Here is a 24,662-nt window from a genome sequence, read left to right on the forward strand (position 1 = left end):
TAATGACTTTTAAGAATTGAATAAAAATGGATACATATCATTCCAAAGTTATAAGACACAATGAAGTGTCCCTAAAAGGCAAATTATAGCTATGTACTAAATTAGAAAAAAAAAAATACAGAGGTCGCATAATAGAACTAAAAGAAGAAACACACACAAAAGGAATAGATGGCAAGAAATAAACTCAGGACAGAAATCAATACGATAGAAACAAACCAACAAAACAATGGATCAGTAAAGACTTGGATGCTCTAGAAAAATCACAAAGAGTGACAAACCATCATCCAAATTAACTAAGAAGCAGACAGACAATATCCAAATTAACAAAATTAAAGATGAAAGTGGGGAATATGTCAATGGAGTCCGAGGAAATTCAGAGAATCATAAGGATGTACTTTAAAAACCTATACTCTATCAAACTGGAAAATCTAAAAGAAACATAATTTTCTTGATAAAGACCACTTAGAAAAGTTAAATAGAAATCTGATAAGCAATTTAAATAGACCTAAAACATGTAGTAAAATAGAAGTAGTCATGAGAAGTCTCAACCACAAAAGCCCATGGCCAGTTGGTTTTAGAGTGTAATTCTATCAGACTTTCAAAAAAGAGTGAAAGTTAATCTCCTCAAATTATTCCACAAAACAGAAGATTGCTCAATTTGTTTTTATTAGGCGACAGGTGCCCTGATACACAAACCACAAAAGGATCTGACAAAGAAAGAGAATTACAAACCAGTTTCTCTTATGAACATAGATGCAAAAATTCTCAATAAAACACTTGCAAAACAAATCAAAGAACACACCAAAAATGTCATCTACCATGATCAAGTTGGCTTCTTTTCAGACATAAAGGGATAGTTCAATATATGTAAATCAATAAATATACTTCAACATACAAACAAACAGAAAGGAAAAAAAAGCATGCACATCTTATTAGATGCAGAAAATGCCTTTGACAAAACCCAACACCTTTTCATGATAAAAGCCTTGGATAAATTAAGGACACAAGAGACACAGTTCAACATAATAAAGGCAGTGTACAGCAAGTCCATAGTCAACATGAACTTATTTGAGAGAAACTTAGGCCACTAAAATCAGGAACAAGAAAAAGTTGACCACAATTGCCATACTTACTGAATATAGCACTTGAAGACTTAGCTAGAGCAATAAAAAAACTGAAGGAATTCAATGGGATACAAACTGAAAAGGAAGAAGTCAAAGAATCTTTTCTTGCAGATGATATGGTAGTATATAAAAACGACTCTAAAAGTTCCATGAGAGAACTGCTACAGCTGACATACATTTTCATTAAAGTAGCTACATTCAAAATTAACTCATAAAAGCCAGTAGCCTTCCTATATACAAATGACAAATGGACTGAGAAAGAACCTTAACTAATGCAACCTAACCCATCTTGGGATAACTAATCAAGAAAGTGAAAGACTTTGAAGAAAGAAACTGAAGAGGGTATTAGGAGATGGAAGGATCTCCCATGCTCGTGGATCTCCATAGGATTACTATAGTAAAATTAGTTCTACCAAAAGTAATCTACAGATTCAATACTAACCACATCAAAATTCCAAGACAATCTTTGCAAAACTTGACAGGGCTTGAATATTTAAAATTTTCTATAAACACACACCCACACACTCACTCACTCAAACACACCCAGAATAGCTAAAACAAACCTGAAAAATAAAAGAAGGTATCAACATTCCTAATCTCAAGCTATGCTTAAAAGGCAATAACAACAACAACAACAACAACAACAACACACAGTATTGGTTCAAAATCAGACATGTTGATCAATGGAACCAAATTAAAGAACCAGACATGAATGTTTATACCTATGAACACTGAATGTTTGATAAAGAAGCCAGAAATATATACTGGAAAAAACAAAAACCAAAAAAATGAGCATCTTTTAAGAAATTGTGGTGGTTAAACAGAATGGCTGCATGTAGAAAAAACCAAGTAGAATCGCATACTTATCACCTTATAAAACTCAATTACAAATAGATCAAAGACCTCAACCTAAAACTAGTTTCCATAAACCTGACAGATCAGAAAATGGGGTATATCCATGAACACACTGAAACAGGAAAAGACTTTCTGAATTAAACACTTTTAGCACGCATGAAATTGAGAAGCTTTTGTAAGGCAGAAGCTTTTTTTTTTTTTTTAAACCAACTACACATTTGATAAAGGACCAATATCCAAAATATATAAAGAACTCAAAAACTAGATACCAACAAATTAACAATTAAAAAATGGGATACAAATCTTAAAAAAAAATCTCAATAGAGAAAATGCAAATGGCTTAGAAACACTTGAAATGTTCAACATCCCAAGCCATCAAAGAAATACCAATCAAAACTATTTTGAGAATTTATCCCAAACCCATTAGAATGGCTAAGATCAACAAGTGATTTGTCATGCTGGTGAGGATGTGGAATAGGGAACACCCATCCATTGTGGGACTACAAACTTTAGCTACTATAGAAATCAGTGTGACAATTCCTCACAAAGATGTGAATCGATCTACCTTAAGGTCCAGTTATATCACTCTTGGGACTATAACCAAAAGATGCTTTATCCTACGATAAGGATAATGCTCAACAATGTTCATTGCTGCTCTATTCATAACAGACAGAAATTGAAAACAATTTAGATATTTGTCAAAAGATGAATGGATAATAAAGATGTGGTATATTTATACAATGGCGTAGTAGATGTTAAAATGTAAAATATGAATTCACCAGTAAGTGGATGGAACTAGAAAAAAAATAAATCATCCTGAGTGAAGTAACCCAGACTCAAAACGACAAATATGGTATGTATTTGCTTATATGTGGATAGTAGCTATTAAATTTAAGCACACTACTATACAGAGGTGAGGCATAAAGGATGAGGGGAGGGGAATGAGACAGATAGGTAGCTCTAGGAATACAGTAATGTGTTGATGGGGAGGATCAAGTGGAGAGACGGAAGGAAGAGGGAGGCAAGGAGGAACAGTTAAAAGAGCCATTTAAGGGCTAGTATAGAATCTTAGTGCAGTAACCACTTCCTAAAATATAGACTTACATGAAAAAGATCTAAAAGAAATCACCAAATAACAAGAAAGGCAGAGCCCCACTGAATAGGTCTTGTCACCAAATAGGTTCCAGTATCAGGATTAGATTGGGTTACATCTAATCAAATTGTTGGCCACAGGGTTCTCTTAGGAGCTGCCAACAACCCATGCTGTTGCCAAGACTTTAAGTTGCTCTCTGCAAACTGATGGCGAGTCCCCAGTGTTGAATTCAATGCCTACAAACTCAATGGATGAGGAAAAGCCAAGCCATTGCCTATGGTGACATTTTGTTTATGATTTAACTAATAATAATTGAGTGCAGAGCTAGCCACACTAGTTAGCCACAGAGGCCAGGTAGCACACACCTCTAATCACAGGACTCAAGAGACAAAGGCAGATGGATCTTTGTAAATTCAAGGCCACCCTGGGCTACATGAGAGTGAATCAGTCTAAAAAAAAAAAAAAAAAAAAAAAAAAAAAAAAGCTCTCACCTTTGATCTTGGGATCAAAGCACTTGGGATCACAGGCCCTTAATTCTACGGCTGGGGAGATGGAGACAAGAGTGATATGGCTGGGTGGAAAGTGGAATGTAAGGCAGGAGGAGGCAGGAGCTCAGTGCAGTCAGATGAGGAAGTCTGAGGAAACCTGGGTCTGAGGAGTCAGTAGAGCTAAGAGGTCTCTTTTGTGGCTGGCTTCTTTAGTTCTCTGATCCTTCAGTTTTTACCCTGATAGCTGAATCTCAGTATAATTATTAAGAACAATTAGAATTCCTGCTACATGTGCATACATGAAGCATCCCTATGTGTCAGTATCTTTGGTACAGGAAGGTGTACTGAATGCAATTAGGAAACATAAATACCAACCCAGCCAAACTCTCTGATTTATAACAGTTTCCTGCCTGCAACATGTGCTAGTACAATGGTGGCACAAAGCTCGTAGGAGTAACCAACCAATATCTGTTGTGGTACATTTGTATACTAGTTGACAGTGGATTCTTGTGATTGGTGTAATAAAAGGCTTAATGGTCAATAGCTTTTGAGATATAGGTGTGACTTCTAGACAGAGAGAGAAAGGAGGAGGACATAATTGAGCCAGGGAAGAGATGGCAAATAGACGGGGAAGAGCTGCACATACAGAATGAAAGAAAGGTAAAAGGCCACAAGGTAAACCATAGAGTAATAAAAAACAGATTAGTTTATGTTATAAGAACTATTGGAACAAGCTTAAGCTATGGCCAAACTTTCATAATTAATAAGTCTCTGTGTAGTTATTTGTGAGCTGGTGGCTTCCAAAAAAATCTGATGACATATAGCTAATTTATTTAAAACCCATTCCTTGAGATAAAACCCATACCTCACACTACTTCTGTGACTAAGAACATGAGACTAGGCAGGCCAGGGAGCTAGGTAAAACCAAATACAGTTCTAAAAAAATGATATAACAATAAATTACGTCTAATGTCATTGTGCTATACCAATAAATCAGTCAGTGCTTTGCTCAGCCATCATCAGAGAAACTTGCTTTTGTAGCAAATAGGAACAAATACAGAAACCCACAGCCAGACAATACAGAGTGATAGACTGTACAGATAGTTTTATGTCAACTTGACATAAGCTAAAGTTATCTCAGAGGAGAGAATCTCGATTAAGATGAGGCAGTAAGCAACCCTACTGGGCATTTTCTTAATTATTGACGGGGAGATGTTTAATCCTAGCAATCGGGAAGCTGAGGCAAGTGATGTACTATGAATTGGAGACCAGCCTGGTATCCATTTCCAGCTCCAAATAAGCCAAGGTTACATAGTGAGTCCCCATCTCAAACAAACAAACAAACAAACAAACACACACACACAGAAACACAACCCTAACAACTATAATACTTGTGTTTTTACCAAAGCACATGGCATAATAATCTCTTAAAAATTTCTTTGGCTTGGGTATAATGGGGAAATATGTTCAAAGCACATTTACATGTTGGCACAAAAGCAGTCTTTGTAATTCAGTATATTAAAATCAAAAGGCTGAACAACACAGATAAAAGAAAATCAACAGACATTTATAGATACTGGACAGCTATTTTAAATTTTATACTTAAGGTTGTTAAAAACCATGTAGGATAGCTATCATATATTTTATTCTATTAAATAAAAATAATCACGTAAGAAACTTATTATTATTAAAACAAAAATAAATTAACCTTAGATCAAAGAAAAGTTTGGTTAAAATAAAAAAAAATGTTGGCAAACTCAATGAAAAGCAAAGGAGACATAGGTACTTACCAGCAAGGGTACTTGTATGCCTAAAAGCTCTGACCTGGGAGTCTGATAAACCAGTCAAAAGGGAGATTACAGTGTCCATCATATATTCATCATAAATTATGCTATACTGACACTGTCGAATCAGGACTCCAATAAATTCACAAAAATTGGAACGGAATTTTTTCCATTGCGGGCCAGGCATGGTAAGGGGGTAGTCACCACTGTCCTAGAAGGTGTAAAAAGAACTTATTAAATATTGCAAGATAACAGATCAATTTTTAGTACTACATATTTTATTTCTAAGTACATATGGACTGAAATATGTCTTTCTTGGGTACATTAACAATGTTAAATGTTTTTGCTTTAAACATGTATAAATCTTAAAGTGCTCAAAACTATTATATTAAAATCTGTGTTTACTTTATTATTCTAAACATGTTAATAAAAATAAGTTACAGTTTATGTTTTTACATTTTTATAGATGATTTGAAACAGAAACTGAAAAATATAGCTTAAAAGAATATTTACTATTGAATAAAAATGAAGTAATTAAGATACAACTGAACTTATCACTTTTCACATTTATTTTTAATTCATTTACTGAGAGAGAATAGCACATAGAAAGACACACCACAGTGCAAATGTGGAAGTCAAAAGACAGTCTGTTGAGTGTTGGCTCTCTCTTTCCATCATGTGGTTTCTAGATAGGAATTCATGCCAGAAGGCTTGGCAGCAAGTGATTTTTACCTACTGAAACATCTCATTAAGTCAGCATAGCATTTCTCAGTATTTCTAAATAAAACTTTTTAAGAAATGATTTTAAAAGCATAACATTTCAGGAAGAAGCCTAAAATTGACCTTCCACATGCCATTTTCATCAAATTTTACAATAAATTTTACAATAATTTATTTCATAAAGTAGATTTATTAACTTCTTTAAAAGGAAAATATAGGATGGTCTATTGGTAAATTGCATCACTTCAATTCACAAAATTAATAGTTGAGCCTAAGGCCTTTTTTCTACAGCTTAATAATATAAGGAGGAGTAGATATGTTGGCAAAGCCTGCAGTCCTAATACTGGATTTTAGCCAAGAGGATTTGGAATTTGAGGGCAGTCTCAAATATAAACAAAACAAAACAAAAGCAACAACAAAAAAACCCTTATCAAAAACTTCGAAGGGGAGGGGAGAGAGAAGTTGAAACTAAAATGAACTCAATGGTATTTTAATAGACTTTTTTTTTTGTCTCATACTGCTTTGTTTGGGCTTTACTTTTTGTTGTCATTTGTTTTGGATCTGGCTAGTTTTCTGCATATATATTATGATTTCTAATTTTGTGGTTTTATGGGTTTAACCTGTGGATCTGTCTTGGTGCGTGTTCCTTGTGTATTTATTTTAGTTCTGGTTGGTTTGTTTGCCTGTTTTCTAAAGTGAGAAAGGGTGTGCAGTTGGGGTGATGGGAAAGTAGAGAGGATCTAGGAGGATTTGGGGGAGAGGAAACCATTACCAGAATATATTGCATAAAAAAATTTAAAAAATACATATTAATAAAAAAGAAGTATATTTAACATATTAATATCTTTGTATATATATGATTTATGCATATCATGATTTTAGAAGGTGTAAGATTATTGAAAGCCAGTGACGTAAATGGCAAACTGAAAGATGAACTTCTTACTGAGGAAGTATCTTAAAAAAAAAAAAAAAAAAAACCAAAACCAGAATGCTAACTACTGAAAGGTAATAAAATAGAGGCCAAAAGAAAATAACTTAAAGGATACATCCTCAACTATATTTAAGATCTTTAAGGAAAGTCTTGAATAAGAAATGTATTTATAAAGGAAATTTATATTAGGTAATACATAAAGTATAGATTCTGTAGACTATTTGGTAAATATATGCAGGCAAAATAAAGCATAACTAATACAATGAGAAGCAATAAAAGAACAAATCATCCTTAAATAAGTTCAGAAAAATACCGAAAGAAAACTTAGTATATGGAAAATATAGTACAGTACCTATGTGGTATGGACTCTGCACACACATGATTCAGTGTCTATATACTAGTGTTGGTTGATAGCTTTTAGAAGGGACAGAAAAGAGCTTGTTTTAAATCCTAGAACTTTAAGGCTTGGCCTCTGGGATTGTGAAACTTAAGCATCAGCTTCATTAAAATTATTTCCCAGAGCTCAAGGGACAGCAGAATTGCTTACGGAGTATCCTTCCCAGAGTGGTTCTCCAGTTAACAGGTGTCAAATGGGAAAATTAACAAACAAGTTGATTTTCTACATTTTGGAAATGAACCTTAATAACAAAAATAAGAAAAGGGAGAGGAGAAAAAGAAAAGAAAAGAGGGAGGAAAAAAAAAAAAAAAGGGTGCTGTCAATTTTCACAAGTCAGTAACAAGTCAGTAGGAGGGATTTAAGGATCAATGGAATGGCACAACAGGTAACATGCCTTACAAGCCTGATGACCTGAGTTCCATCCCTAGAAATAACTGTGGAAGGAGAGAAATGAACTCAAAGATATTCTGTGACTTCGCAAAGTGCGTTAGAGCACATGTACACTTCTATTTAACCATGTCCATCCCAACCCTCACCTCAAAACATGAAGGCTACTGCAAGGCAGAACTATCTCCTCAACCCCTTTTGCCTTGAGGTTTAAATCTGGCTATTTTTATAGGCTATGAAAATGTGCTTTAACACAAGTAAAGCACAACTCCAGGACAGCCACTCAATCACAAATGTAAATGAATGAGGGAGGTGTCATGGATGCATACCTGTAATTGCAGAACCAAAGATTCTGAGACAGGATTGCAATACTGAGGTCAGCTATCTAAGGAATTCTAAGCTAGTCTGGGCTATAAAATGATAAATCTTCCTTGAAATGAAAATAAACAAATGAGTGAATGGATAAATGCAAAAAAACCAAAACCAAACCAAACCAAAAAACCCTACAATGTTCAGATACCTAGGTATATTAGATAAAGTTTCAACATTATGATATTTTCATCTTCTTTGATTATGTATATAACTCATAAACAAGTTGAGGCACTCTTCCAAAAGGTTTGATATAGTCACCAGTTCAGGCATCCATCGAGGAGTCCTGAGTATTTCCATGAGAGTAAATAATGAGGAAAGATGGCTATATCATTACCAATTCAAACAGTGATCTACAAACACTTTTTCAAGGTTATAAACTACCCACATAATCACCTACCTGCCCTAACCTAAGAATAATCATTGACTCACAAATATGCGCTTAGTACTATGTGGTCTCTTAGTACACAAAAATGAGCAAAGCAATACTTTCTCCAAAGAATTTGAATCAGAGATGAGGACATGGATATGTAAATGAGTTAGTAAATAGCAGGAGCATTATCGGGGGTAATACTTAAGAGGAGTTATCAATCCTCTGAAGCCAGAATTGGGAAAGAAAAGTAGGGACAATCCAGATAACAATAAAGTTAGCAATAGTGTATAAACAAAGGCATTAAAAATAGAATGGTGACACTATTTTTCACTGTATATGCTGAAACACAATGTATGATAATAACCAGCAAAAGAGGCAAGGAAAAAAAAAAAAAAAAAAAACCAAACAAACCCAGTAAGTCACAAAGAAGTTCAATGACATCAAACTTCATCCTAGAGACTATATTTGGGAATTGACAGAATTTGAGTAAATAGTCTGAACAGATAGATGTGTGCTTTAAAAAGAACATTTTATTGGGGAGGAAGGGAAGCAGTCCTAAGGACTAAGACATAGGTATTATGTATGCTAGAAAATCTACTTACCAATGAGTTATATCTCAACACTAAAAAGGCACATGACTGCAATATGAGTAAATACACAGATAAAAAGAAAAAGATCAAGGCAAGAGACATCTTACTCTACTATAAACAAAAGAAAATGAGAAGGAAAGCAGAGTGATGAAACAAGGACATGAAAATCACCCAAATATTGAAATTTATAATTACTAATATAAGCTACCATCAAACAACAAAAACCAAAAACCATTCTGATTTCTTCAATATAATTAACTAGAGGGGTTTATCTACAACAGGAAATAAAAAAGTAACTGCTTGCCCTTAAAAAGGCAAATCTGTGGTTTTTGTTTTGTTTTGCTTGAGAAAGGGACTTGCTTAGCCTGGCTGGCTAAGTAGGCCCTCTAAGTAGACCATGATAATTATGAATTTATGAAGACCAGCTTGTCATTACTTTCCAAGAACTGAGAATAAAGACTTGTGTTACCATGCCCAGCAAGAGCCAAATTTGAGGTTTAGGAATGTATCATTCATATGCAACATGTAAGGAAATGGTCACAATTTTAACACAAAGCAATTTATATAGAAAACCCAATATTTGGACTCTCAGTCACAATGATAACTACAATCCAAAGCAAACTGATGGAAGTTCAAATTACATCTAGCAGTAGGGAGAATTGTTCAAGTGGTAAAGCACCTGCCTATCATGAAGACTTGAGTTCATCTACAAAACTCAAATAAAAAAAGCTGGTGTTAGTAGCATATTCTTGTAATCCCAAACCTTGGAAATAAAGCAGGGAAATCCCAATCCCTGAGGGATTGTGGGGCAACCAGTCTAACTTATTAGGAAAAGACTCAAAACAGTAAGAGATAGAGATGCTATTTCCAAAACAGATGGATAATGTTTAAATAACTAAGGCCAATATTATCCTCTGGCCTGGACACACAAATGAATTGCATGAATGTGCAGACAAACATAAAGTCACAAACAAATAAGTCACTAAATCCAAAGCTTAAGGTGTAACAACATGCTAAAACCACTATGTGGTAAGCTAGGAATGTTAGTAAAAGCATTACTTGCTAATAACAAAAAAAATGAATTTATACAAAAAATATTCTGTGGTTACTACTTTAAAATGAATCAATTTCAACAACACTGATGATATACTCAATGCTTCCTATGAGAACTTGAACAGGTCCTTTGAAGATTTTGAAAAAGATGGGATGGAAATAGTGTATCTCTGTCTGTAAATTTATGTCACTTCATATTTTCACCAAGGTGTAAAATGTTTTAACAATGTAACATACAACAGGGAAATTGAAACTTTAATTTGAAAACAGGAGGTTAATTTGAGTTTCCAGAAATAATATGGAGCATTTTATTTATGTTTTCTCAATTTTCACACTTGCTAAAAATGAAATCTCTGATGATATGAAGAGATACAGAAGGGAAAAGTTCAACACTTATATTTAAATAGTTCAGAGAAGCACATAAAATTAGAAAAGGGAAGAAATGCTGGAGTGCACAGGCCTATATCTGGCGCTCCTAAGGAAGAAGCCTAAGTTTAAGATCTGCCTGGGCTACAGGTTTAAGGCCAACCTTGGCAACTTACTGAGACACTGCTGAAGAGTGAATTTACAGACACAGAGACAGGCACACAGACAGACATACAGATACAGACAGACACAGACACAGGGGTGTCTCAGTGATACCATGTTTAACAAGTTAAAGCTCTAGATTTAATAGCTAGCATCCACACCCCAATTAAAGAGACACAAGTTTGTGAAAAGTTGCAAACATTTCAGAACAAAATAAAATATCACAATTTAGAATAGGGCCAAATGAATATATTAAGTAAGGTATGCTACAAAGGGTTTCCTACATGAAGTTGACAGATGTATGAAAATTTTGTCAGCTGACCTTGAAACACTGAGAGTTTAAATACAGAGAGTTGAACTAATAATATGGTGATTAAATTATGTATTGACTTACAATCTAGTGCCTGATTATAAACAAGAACCTAGTAAATCTACTGTTATAAACCACAAACTGCTGTGGGCACTAGTTTATGTCTAAATAAGGTTGTTATAACTGTGAAGAACTACTTGTGTAGCTCAAGTTTTTAAGCTTCTCTTGATCAGATCTTAGTGTGTACTCTGGCTGGCCCAAAACACAGGTCATCATGCCACATGCTCTGCCTCCAAATTGCTGAGATGAAAAGCAATTTATATGCACCTATAACAGCAGCACTTGGGAGGTTGGAGCAATAAGACAAGGAGTTCAAGATCAACCTTAATTAACAAGGTATTCTAAGAAAGCCTAGGCTACATAACAAGATCACATCCCCCAAAACACAAAGTAAAAACAAACCATACAAATGAACATTATAGTCTGTAAAAATGTATTGAAGTTAAAGAAAACTTCGGTAGTATAGTATATTCGTTACTTATACTGTGAAATAGAAAAAAGTTGAAAACATTTATTTTTAAAAACATTTTGTGAAGGATACTGCATCAAATACTGGAAAAATACTTAGTACTTTAAAATAAATGGTTTTTTTTTTTTTTAACAATTTTATTCTCTGTGAGTCATCATTATTCCTAACTACTGTTTAACAGTACTTTAGGAATAATTTTGTGTATACCATCACCTTTATTTCCTTAAATATTGAGCCATCCTCTAGCTATCTAAAATGCTTCTACAATAGAATGATTCTTTGTAGTAAATACTTCATTTAAGCCTGTATTACCTCCAGTTTTTATGCTCATATCTAAATAGTTTTAATAATTTAGTTTCCTGACCTACAGTTTTTCTCTTAAAGGAAGTAGCTATCAAATCTTTATTATACATTAGAGTCGTCAAAAGTACTTCCAGGAAATTTTACAAACAAATCTCCAATTTCCCAAATCAATCAGAATGTCTATATGGATGATAACTAGGAACCTGTACTTTTCTAGGATTAGATGACACAAATGGCAGCAAAGTATGGCTATTTCTTTCTTAAATTCACAATACTGCTCAGACTAATGCTAGCACATTAAGATTAGAGGAAATCTGTAGAGACGCAGGCCTTTAATCCCAGCACTTGGGAAGCAGACGGATCTCAGTGAGTTCAAGGCCAGCCTGGTCTAAAGTGAGTTCCAGGGCAGCCAGGGCTGTTTCCATAAATACTGGAACTAGCTCTGTAAACCAGGCTGGTCTTGAACTCAGAGCTCTGCCTGCCCCTGCCTCCTGAGTGCTGGGATTAAAGGTGTGTGCCACCACTACCTGGCTTGATATAAACTATTATTAAGAACTTATATTAGTGAACAGTATCTCCATAGAAATGTTTTAAAACTCCAAAGTTTTAGAGCTTTTAAGTTAAATTTGCACAAGTTTCTTATATTCCATCACAAACCAAAAGAACATACAGAAGGTCCTTGTAATCCAAGTCATTAATATTCGATACAGTTGGTTTGCCCCTAGATTAGCATATGAAATAGAAGCTTCATGGAGTTCTGGGGGAAATCACTGAGACTGCACTCAAAGGGAATACAGGAATTCCCTGTCTTGTCTTGCTTCCTGGCCAAGAGCTGTTGTCACCATGAACTACCATGAAACTAATCTGATGAAATCAATAGATAATGGCCTGAAACCTACAAAACCATCAACCAAAACCAAAGTGTCCTCTTCATACAAACTGGTAAAATAAATAATTTCATCTAAGTTGAAATTGGTTTTTATGATCTAATAAACTGAATGATTAAAAAACCCTGGGAATTTACAAAGGGGGTTTGACACAAAATTAAAGAAGAAAAATTGGGACTGGAGATATGGTTCAGTGGTTAAAAGCAATGGCTACTCTTTAAGACCTAGGTTCAATTCCGAGCACCTACATGACATCTCGTAACTGTCTATAACTGCAGTTCCAGGAGGTCTGGCACCCTCACACAGAGACACATGCAGGCAAAACACAATGTACATAAAATAAAAATAAACCATTAAAAATTAAAAAATAAAGAAGAGAAATTGAAGACATACAAATGCATGAATAACAACACACTTAATTCACATGGAATATGACTCATCAGTCTAAAAAATGTTGGCAGAGTATTTTTGTAATTGAAAACATGCAAAAATTTTTGGTGTGAAATGCAAGAGAAAATGTAACTATCTGATGGGAAGGACATCAATCAGATTATACTTATTTGAATATTTGTCATATTACATATTTGTATGACTTTCTTTAAATGGAAATTGATAATAATGAAGACAACTACAATAAGTGATTTTCTGTGAATCAAAGGATACATTAGAAAAATAAGTGATGGATTTGAGATTACGTGAATCTACAAATACAATGTAAAATTAAACCATAAAAGCATTTCTGAATGTTGTAATACATTAGACTTGTAATTGTGATTAGTTTGTTAAGAATAAGAGTAGAAACATATATTCTAAATGGAAATTAGAGCATTCAAGTAGCATGTTCCAAGTAGAAGCACACACACAAGTGCATGGAAAGTCTGGAAAGTTAGGAGATTCTGTACCACATAAATTTTGAGAAATTCTTGAATGTATAATGTTAAACAGAATTTTCTGTGCAAGAATTTTTAACAAACTTAGATATGTTTTAATAATCTCTAAGATAGGTAATACAACACTGCTCAAACTTATCCAACATCTAAACCATTTTAACTATAAAGCAATTAACAAAGTTTAACATTTCATTTTTGAAATAAATAAATGAAGTTGGGAACTGGAGATTGCCAGACACAATGCAAAATGTGAGCTTTAACTTATACCTTTATAAATACAAGTGTCTTTTCTTAAATACTAAGTAAAACATTTTTTGGAATAATCAATATATTTATTAACAATTTAAAAGTCTATGAAATCAATTTGTAGAAATATTGGAATGTTATACCTCATCAAATTCTTCAGTCATTTTTCTGATGATTTCTGCATTCTGCATATTTCGAAACATCTCTATTCTGACAGTACCTGTGGAAAAATAATGTTATAGTTAATCTTTGTCTCATATTAAACATTAAACCTAACTGATCATTGTTATATAGAAAGTTATATAAAATTATTTGGGTTTCCTGTTCATCTCAAGTCTTGCCTGTATGTGTATGTCTGTGAACCGTGGTGTGTGTGTGTGTGTGTGTGTGTGTGTGTGTGTGTGTCTGTCTGTCTGTCTGTCTGTCTGTCTTGCCTGCATAGTCCAGAAGAAGGTGTCGGCTTCCACAGAACTGGAATTGCAGATTGTTGTACACCACCATGTGGCTGCTAGAAACCCAGGTACTCTGGTAGAGCAGTCAACCCTCTTAACCACTGAGCTACTTTTCAGCCCTTCAAATTCTTTTTATACTATCTACTTTAAACCAACATTTGGTGCAGAAATATAACACATTCCAAAACAGTTTTTCTAAAAACAAGTTATTAAGTTCTATATAAAGACTAAAGATGAAAGTAAAAGTTAATTTTTTACTATTCTAATTATTTTTGTATTACTGATAGCTTACTTTTACCTCAAATCTGGTTATATAATTTATTAATGTACTGCCATGCATTTGTTCATTTTGAAAAATGTACATTTCCAAAAACAGAAAAAAACATGTAATAGGGTTGGGGCTTTATAGATCAATTATAGACTACTTGCTTAGCACATCATACAGTCCCCAGTAAGGCATCCAACACCCTCTCCTCCAAAAACATCAATGTAATTTTGAGACGGAATGATGGCAGAAAGTTCGTCTAGTGTGCATGAAAAACCATGGATTTGAGCTCTGGCAATGCATAGAAAGCCACAGTGGCACATGTCTATAATCCCAGCACTTAAAAAAGTGAAGAAAGTGATACCAGGTTCAAGATTATTCTTGAGTACATAATAACTTCCAGGACAACCTGAACTGCATAAGATGCCATCTCTAAAACCAAACTTAAGACAAAAGAACACAATTTAAAGAAATCAAAAGCTTATAATGAACAGTGAGGTAGAGAATTTTAACCTAATATTTTTTTAAAAGGTTTGTTTTTATTTATATTAATGTACAAAATTTTTTGTTGTTTTGTCTTTGGGCTAGGTAAATGGTTCAGTGGAAAGGGCACTTGTGTCAAGCCTGACCAAGTGTCATGCTCTGAACCCACATGGTGAAAAGAGAAAATCCACTTCTACAAGTTGCCTTCTGACCTCCTCATGTGCCATGGGGCATGTACATACACATAAATAAATAAGCAAATAAAGAAATTAATAATTTTTTAGTCACATGATTAAGGCTTAATGTAAAGTCTTTAAAAACCAACTTTCAGAATGAACCCCCACACAAGTAAACCCCAGCAATTCAAGCTCTTAGGGAAATTATCCAAGAACTATGAAAGTTGTGGCCCTTATAGAATGAACAAACATACTAGGGAGAAGATTACTCCACATGGGAACGAAAAACTAGATCATTAAAGCAATACAGTTTTTTCCATGCATTGCAGGGAACATGAAAGATACTAAGACTACAGATACTCTCATAAGATGAAGTCAGAACTTTATTCAAATGCCAAAAGAATGTTTTCTTGGAAAAAAGACTTATAATGGCTGCAAACCTGAGCAACAAATTGAACATAATACTATCGGACCTAGACAAGTAGAACTATTCCATATAAGCTGCTACAAGATTCTTGAACCATAGGAACAGTGATAAATGATAAACAATTCGGTTTATAATCAATAAACAACAGAATAACTTGTCAAAAAGCAATAAGCACATAGTATAGATTACTCAGGGATTTAATGTACAATCACCAGAAAATGCATATTTAAAACAATTTGAAGTATTCTTTTTTGTGTGTGTACATATAGGGGTGGTGAATATGTGCAGGTGTAGCTGTGTGGAGGTCTGGTACTCTCCCCCTTTAATTGAGAAGAGCATCACTGAATCCAGAACTGGACATTTTAAGTAACCTGGCTAGCCAGCTTGCTCCAGGAACCTCCTGACTTCCTTTCTTGCTGCGGGGGCTGACAACAGGATTTCCTGTCCACCCAGGATATTATATAGATTCTGGGGAGCTGAAATCCAGTTCTTGTGTTTGAACAGCAAACATTTTCTCCAATGAGCCATCTCCCATGTTCTTTAAAGGAAAAGGATAACAGCAACTTAACTTCAGATAATTTTTATAAATGACTCAAGAATTTTATTCCTGCTTGTTAATTCAACTAAGATGCAAACACTGATGAAAAGACTCATATATATAAATGGCCACCAAAAAAAAGAGAGAAAAAAAAAGCCACAAGTGACAAACCACATTTAAATAAATTTTAAAAGGTATAAAACTCCAATATGTGAATTAACAAATTACATATTAATAAAAGGAAACAAATGACACACATAGTAATATTGATGGTTTTTCAATATGAAAGATTGAAAAAAAAACTATCAAAACAGGATAGACCAGCAAGACACCTCAAGTAGGTAAAGGTGTTTGCTACCAGGATTGATGAAATTATTTTGATATCTGAATCAGCACAATGAAAACCAACTCCCACAAGTTGTGTGCTGACTTCTACACACTATTTGTGGCAAGTACAGGTCCACACATAAATACACACATGCACAAACACATAAAATAAGTAAATGTAAATATAATAAATATTTTAAAACATACAGCATTTAAAAGATACAATAGTGCATACAAAGTTCCAAAGGTGTAGCAAACACACCTTTAATCCTAGCACTGAGGAGACAGAAGAATATCTCTATGAATTTAAGGCCAGACTGGTCTGCTTACGGATTTCTGTGTCACCCATAGAGACTTAGTGAGATCCTGTCTATATATATTTAAAAAAAATAAAATAAAACACCTATAAAAGAAGCAGACCATATTGATTAAGTTGAAAGTCACCTAGCATGATCAAGTGTACATGAGTAAGAGAGCTAAGAGATTTGGAATAAAATGACAGGAAAATATATATTGTGACTGCAAGGCATTAGGTACTTAATGTATTTATTTATCCAAAGCCATTTGGTTGGCAGAAAAGTGAAATGTGTCAGTTTTAATGTAAAGTTTATCTTTGTTCCATTGATTTTCCTAATCTCAAGAATAGGGTCAAATCACCTATGGTAGATTTTGGGAACTGGGGAAATAAAAAAGGAGAAAAAAAAATCACATTCCCTTAAAACAATCACACCCCGTGGTTCTTCAATCCAGCTCTGCAACTAAGAACTTTAGAAACACGAGAAACCTAAAACTGTATAAAGCTAACCTTGCCTGTCACTAGTTGTTTATAGCTTTAGGCAAGGGGAAGAAGAAAAAAAAAAAAGAGTATGCATAAAGTTAGCAATACTATAAGACCCTGAGCACTTTAAATGATGCTCTACTCTATTTCCATGAATTACAAATCAAATTCAAGCATTTTACCTGTGTTTTTCTGAAATACAGCAACTCATACACACACATACACAAAAACCCAAACAGGAAAATGGTAACCAACAATGAAACCACTATGAAGAGACCCTCATGCTTCATATTTTTGCAGGGACTATCAAATGTAAATAACTTACTAATAACTCAAGTGTTATACTGTTAAGATAGTATCTTCATTAACAAAGAAAACCCCTGTGCACACTCCCACATGGATAACATTCCAAAGATTAGCCTTACTTTTTAACTGCTCATTCTTCTACCCAACATGACTAAACAAGTGCCGTTGATGTCTCTATGTCAATTGACCTTGGAACGCTAAATTACCATGCACAAGCAAGCAAGCTAGCTAGCTAGCTTCCTTTTCTCCCTTCCTCCTTCTCTTTCCCTTTCCCTTTATCCCTCTTCTGGATTTTGATTTTTAAAAACAACAGTCTTTTTTCTTATTATTTCAACTTTTGTTTTTTAAAAAAAATATACTGGTTGTTAAAGCTCTATATTGTATTTAGTGATGGGAGTTGTCTTTCTGTATATGTTTCTCTTATTGGCTGATGAGTAAAACACTGATTGGCTAGTGGCCAGGCAGGAAGGATAGGCAGGCTACCAGACAAGAATTCTGGAAAGAATAGGCAGAGAAGAGTAGCCATGTAGCTAGCCAAAGGAGTTAGAGGTTCGGACCCTTCTCTGGTAAGATAAGACCATGTGGAAATACTTAGATTAATAGAAATGGGTTAATAATTAAGACAGAGCTAGCCAATATGAAGCACTAGTCACCATCCAAAAGCTTTATAATTAATACAGTATCCATGTGCTTATTTGGGCCTAAAGGACTGTGGGACCAGCCAGGCTAGAAAACTCATGCTTACAATTTAGAGACAACTTTCGGATTTCTTTCACTTTTTGTAATTTCTCGGAGTAGATTTAGGTATTTTCAAAGTTCTATCCACTACACTACAGAATTTTACACTTTCTCACATGGGAATATATATCCTACACCCTTGTAACACACTCATAAAGAATATTACAGACACTATGACGAACTAAACTTTTCAACCCAGTACTTGCTGCAAGAATACCTAACATTCTGAGCTTTTTCTTACTGAAAGTTTCCTTGAAAATGAGACAGAAAAATTGCATAACTGAGCACTGGCCCCAAAATTAAAGAGATGTGATCTTAGGACATTTCCTTTGGGGCTCTTTAATTTTTCACATTAATATCTTTCTTTGTATAAACATGTATATGTAAATATGCATGTGCATGTGGGCCTTTGGGTAGGAATCAGAGGATAACTTGCAAAAGTCAGTTCTTTCTTCCCACCATATAGGTCCAAGGATCAAGTATGGTCTGCCAGGCTTAACAAGTACCTATACCTGCTGAGCTAGCTCCTGCGCCTTGGATTTTGATTTATAACGATGTGTATGTCTGATTTGGCATGGTAATACATGATCATAACCTCAAAACAACCTGTCTACATGATGAGACTATGACAGAGAGGAGGGAGTGAACAACATATTTGTAATGTACTTAAAATTTTCTACATTCATAAGTACAGAAAAATTGAAAACAAAGAGGAAAACTGAGATTAAATGCATTCCTTTAAACAGTAAAAAGTCATGTTGAAAAAAATCTTGAACTAATTAACTTATCACCGATATACACAAATTTAAACACAAATGCGCGCGCGCACACACACACACACAGACACCTCTACCTACTGACCTTTTGAAAAGAAAACATAAGAAATTGGTGTCTTTCCAGGAAAGTAATATTTCTAATAAGGGAAAGAATTGAAAATTTATATTTTTAACAATAAATAACTCTCAAATTAGAAATAACAACAGAAATCTAACAAGTTAACAATAATTTAGAACAGGCTTTGTGGCATGTACCTATAATTCCAATCCCAGGACTCAGGTTTACACAGGAGGTTTCTGAGTTTGAGGTCATCTCAAGCTATAAATCAAAACTTTATCTCCAAATAAAAATGATTGTGAGAGCAAGGCATAGTGAAATTTCTATGGTATGCAAATATCTACCAAAAAAATAAAATGTCAAAAGACATTAATGCCATCTAGGATTGATAGAGAATAATGCGCAGAATACATTAATATATTCCAAAAGAGATACAGAAATACATAGTATATTTTAAAAAATATTACTAAAAGGTTATGCAGTACACTGAAAAATCTGGTTACCTGAAGGAATAAGAAACCATGTGACTGACATTTAAGTAGGTAAGAAATATATAACATGTTCTAACAATGTATTTCTCAAGACAAAATACACATAAATTCTTAAAAGAAAATTCAAATACTAATCAGAATAAATTTTTTAAGCTTTATTTTCATCTTTTTATGTGATTATCTCTATGTACACTAGAGGCGTGCTTAGTGCCTGTAGGAGCCACAAGATTCCCTGAAACTGGAGTTACAGATTATTGTGAGCCACCGAGTGTGCACAGGAGAACTGAAACTGGGTCCTCTGCAGTTAACCACTGACTCACCTATCTCTCAGTGCTGCTCCTGGTTCCTTTTATTTTTAAAAGATTAAGCAAATTCTTACTAATTGTAAAGAATGTTTGTCACTGCCCATGTGAAGACACTTTGGTCTACTGTTATTTGTGGTGCTTTCCAAACTTTAGAAGGTAAGGTCTAACATGAGGAACCAGGTCACGACAGTTTATCTTGTGGGGATAAATATTCCTCTGACCTCTCAGTTTCTCTTTCTCTGCTTGCTAAATGCCAAGATGTAAACACCCTGTGTCATACATTGCTCCTGCCATTACAAATTCAATGCCTCACCTAAAAGTAACAGAGATAAATAAACCACGAACTGAAAATTCTGAAAGTTTATGTGAAAATAAATCCTTTCTGCCTGTAATGAAAATTGATTAACACAGACAATTAGAATGAAGGGTTATGACTATAACAAAAACTTATTATTGAGTTCAGAACCATTTGGAACAATTTTGTGGAAGAAATCTAGAAGATTTCAGGCTAGAGGCCTAAAACACTGTAAGAAATACAAAGTGGGAGGTTTTAGCAGAAACTGAAAAGACCAAGGTACTGAATGGAATGTGGAGGGAAATGACTGCTTACGAGGAAACAGGACACTTTGCAAATTAGATTAGAGACCATTCATATTGTATAAATAAGCAGATAAATAGATAAATACATACATAACATAAACACACAAATCCTGGGTATGTTTTGTAATTTAAAGGCTGAGTTTAAAGATGACAGAATAATAATTTGGTGTATAGAAGTTCAACGGAACCCAGAATTCAGGTGGTTGCATAGGTATTGCTAGCTATGTTTAGCAGTTGTTGATGAAAATGGGGGTGGGAACGACACAATAGAAGTATCTTACAAAATTTTGGCCTGCGAAAAAAATAAAAACCTATAAATTGGGATTAATGATATTTCTTCATGGGACATTAGACAACACTCTGCCCCTTGACAAGAGGAATATCTTGAAGGCATTTCAAGAATGAGCCATTTCTCATGGATAATGTAAACTTTGTAAGGGAACACTGCTCACAATGAACTACCTAGAAAGCTATTTCCTGAAGATTATTACATTTAGTTGCCCAATCATTCAAGAAACTGTTGCAACCATAGTGTAGTTCACCTATGGAAGTTAAACTTTCTGTGCTGATATTAATGTTTAAGTCCTCCACAGTGAACAAAAAATTTCCTAACAGCAATCTTTGAACTCTCTGCAAAGATGGGGCCCCACCTCATCAATTCCACTTGATTCAACTCAATGCCTCTGAACTAACAAACATCACCCTAAAACTGGTTTGGGACTATAATTCTCGAGAAAACTCCAGACTAGCTAGCTGAAATGGTGCACCACCTTATTACACCCTGGACAGAATGTCAGATAAAAATTTGACTCAAGCATTTCCTGCCAGGCAGAATCTAGTTACAAAAGTTACAGCTAGTCCTCTTGAGACTTTTGTTACTCTAATTTTTTTCCTATGGGATCCCATGGAGTCAGGGTCCCATTTCAGCAGGAACTAATCCTAAGAAAACAATGGCCCCTTTCCCTGCTGTGGAATTAAGGAAAAATATACACCTACATAGGATTGGTTTTTAGTTCCTTAGGGCTGAGTATGGAAGGTGATTTTAGATAAGTTTAAGGTATGGATAGGAAAGGTATGGTTAGGATGGGATACAGGTAGATTGACATAATTTCTAGAGTACTAACTTTAGTAACTATTAGCTATATATAAATTAAATTGCTAGATCGTTGATAACTTAAATTGTTAGATTCTTGTATGTTGACTGTTTAGGGTCTTCTTTCTGTTTACGATGTTTTGCACACAAATATAAAACTATCTAATGTATATACATTTTATATAGTGATACAACTTAGGATATTTTATCATATTGCACTTTATAATTATACCCCTAGTCAAGACATTCTATCTCTGTTAGTGAGAAAGATATAAATATGTATACAGTTACATTTTTTGAAATCTCTGTAGTTGCTAAAATATTTTGGGAAGCTTCCACCATTATACAACTATGTTCCCAAGAATTATAGATATTTTCACCCACATTTCTTAAGCCTAGGAGATTAGTCAGACATAGATTTTAATCTTCAAACACTTCATAGACCCGCAGAATATGACATTCAAATGTTTTAATACTAGTACTCCGTTGACATGTAACATGTTTGTTCTTGACAGCACCAAGTTATTTCCGAGAAAATAGTGGGCACTGACGTCACTCCTGGGGTCCATTTTCTCCTTGGCTAATGGTTGCTTGGGCAAAGAACTGTCCCCACCTCAACTGCTGACTTTGGACATGCTGTCCTAGAAGACTGCTGAACCTTGCCAAGTCACAGTAAGACAGCCTTTCTACCTCCCTGCTTCTGTGTTGGTCAGTCAGACACTCTAGACGTTAGCTAAGGTTGGTTGCCCCTATGCTGTTTTGAGATTTTGGGTGATTGTCCAGGTAGCCTGCTGTTTTTGTCTTCTCTGCACCAAAATTTTGGAAGTTACTCTCCTGCACTTCCTGCCTACCCTAGAATTGTTATTCTCTTTCTCAGGTCTTTGATGAGGCACAATTATTGTTATCTCTTCCTAGATAGAAATTTTAGATACAAGAATTAAATTTCCATCTTAGGACAACTCTATAGTAATTTCTGTTAAGCCTTTACCCTAGGACTGGATATATAGGTTCTTGCCATTTGCTCTTATTGCTTCGCTGGCAATAGGTCTTTTATGTTTATGTTCTCACATTTCCTTCTCCTAAGCATACTTGATATTTCCTGTCTTTGTATATAGTTTTGTATCAAGCCTAAATCTTTTCTTTAGATTAAATGGGGAATTGTAGTGAGGTATCAACCCTGCCAGCACCTGTTGCAATGACCATGCCCATTTGGGCATTGTCACAGGTGTGGACATGATGGGAAAGGCTAGGTCTGGGGTTCTGGACCCCAGCTTGCTCTCTTGCTTCTTGGTCAGTTGCGGTCAGTGGCAGGGTGGTATCCGTAGTGGTCATCTGTTTCATGTTATACTGAGTCCAATGAATCTTACTCCCCACACTTTGCTATAGTCTAGGCCTGGCTAGGATTCAAACTGGAGAATAAAAATGACCCATAGAACACAGTACTGTTTTTTCAAGGATACAGAAAGGAAGACTACAGAATTATAGACATATCCATCCACACTTCAAAGAAAATTCAGGAAGGTTGGGCAATTGTGACAAGTTTGTAATTCCTGCATATAGCACCTAAGAAGGGATGTACAAAGTAAGAATAAAGCGAAGATGGAATCAATATGCCAGGAACTAAAAACAAACAGGATATGGAATATTGATTTATGAGAACTGTAGGTAAAGTAGACCTGAAAAAGGTTGCAGGAGAAGAGAATAGATATAGAGTAAACAAGGAAGAGAGGGGGATGGGAGGGGAAGGAAGAGGAGGGAGAATAAGAGAAAACTCTGAACTACCAAATGCAAGGCTGTAGGGTGGAGCTTCTGGAGCACAATGAACTTCACATTATGCCATTATGTGCCTGGAAGTCAAGTATGGGTCTACAAGAATTAGCATTTGCCCAGCTAAGTTTCAGCCTTATTTAAAGACTCTGTTACTTTCTATGCTACTATAACCTATCTTTTAGAATGCAATTGTTTGCTCTATGACACTACATGAAAGAACAGAAATTTCTTTTTGCTATTAAGAATAATAGTAAGAAGAAAGACTCTGGACTTGGATATTTCAGCAACAATGGAATTGGTAACAACGCAAATACTCTTTAAATATGAAATGTCCCAAACATGTTGAAACCTTGCAGAACTAACACTTTTACAAGTTAGAAAAATTCTTGCGGTTGTGGCTACCTATAGGAAGGAGATCACTGAGGGTATTAACTTTGGAGTTATATCTTGTTCTGCCCCTTTCTGTTAACACTTCTATCTAATTTCTGGCCTCCATATACTAAGCAGTCCTTGCTACAATTGTCAACTGATGTTAAAGTCTGCCTTTCTTGGAGTTCAAAGAATGGTCACCCAACCATAAACTAAAGCAATGAACTAAACCATGAACAAAAATAAATCTTTCCTAAATTCCATTTCACAACAAGGAAAGTAACATTAACAAAATGCCTAAAAAGGCACCCGTGGAGTCTTTAATAATTTGTGCCCATTGAAGGGGAGAAGTATGAATAGCAAACACAAATTTACCTGAATGCAAAACTAATGGATTCTTACTACCATATGAAAAATGATGAGGTTTCTAAAAAAAAAAAAAAAAAAAAGCCCAAAACTAAAAGTGAAACACACCATTTGAAAATTAACACTGTGTAATTAAAGTAATAAAAGTTGGTGATAATAATAATAACAACAACAACAACAAGTAAAAAGAAGGGGGCACATCTCTTTAGAATACATTTTGGTTATAAGATCTTTGAAATAATACATGGTAGTGTTTTTTCAGCTCCACTAGTTATTAGCCACAAGATAATGCAAAATGTACATAAAAAAAATAGCTTTTTTCTTAGTTAACTGCCTTATTGTCGTTTTCTAGGCCCATCTAGGCTATGAATCAAAATAAAACATAGAACAAGTACTAAAAAGAACCAATGAATTGGTAGAGAAAACCTTAGTGAAAGAGCAGTCCTGCTAGATTAGTAAAACTAACAGGGATTTACTCAAAAAATAC

At 34.6% G+C, this 24,662-nt stretch overlaps 1 protein-coding gene across 4 annotated transcripts in view; it reads right to left on the minus strand.

Annotated features, from left to right (window-relative positions):
* The window catches only part of Stag1 (stromal antigen 1), a 277,794-nt gene that overhangs the window by 131,779 nt on the left and 121,353 nt on the right, over nt 1-24,662 (minus strand). For all 4 annotated transcript variants that reach the window (XM_051206323.1, XM_051206308.1, XM_051206316.1 and 1 more), the window contains 2 exons: nt 14,001-14,077; nt 5,351-5,555 (listed from right to left, as the gene is read on the minus strand). In XM_051206323.1, coding sequence (XP_051062280.1) covers nt 5,351-5,555; nt 14,001-14,077 — 282 coding nt within the window. The remainder of the gene's footprint in view (nt 1-5,350; nt 5,556-14,000; nt 14,078-24,662) is intronic.

The sequence above is a fragment of the Phodopus roborovskii genome, unplaced genomic scaffold (genome assembly GCF_943737965.1).
Source record: "Phodopus roborovskii unplaced genomic scaffold, PHOROB, whole genome shotgun sequence".
Classification (NCBI taxonomy): domain Eukaryota; kingdom Metazoa; phylum Chordata; class Mammalia; order Rodentia; family Cricetidae; genus Phodopus; species Phodopus roborovskii.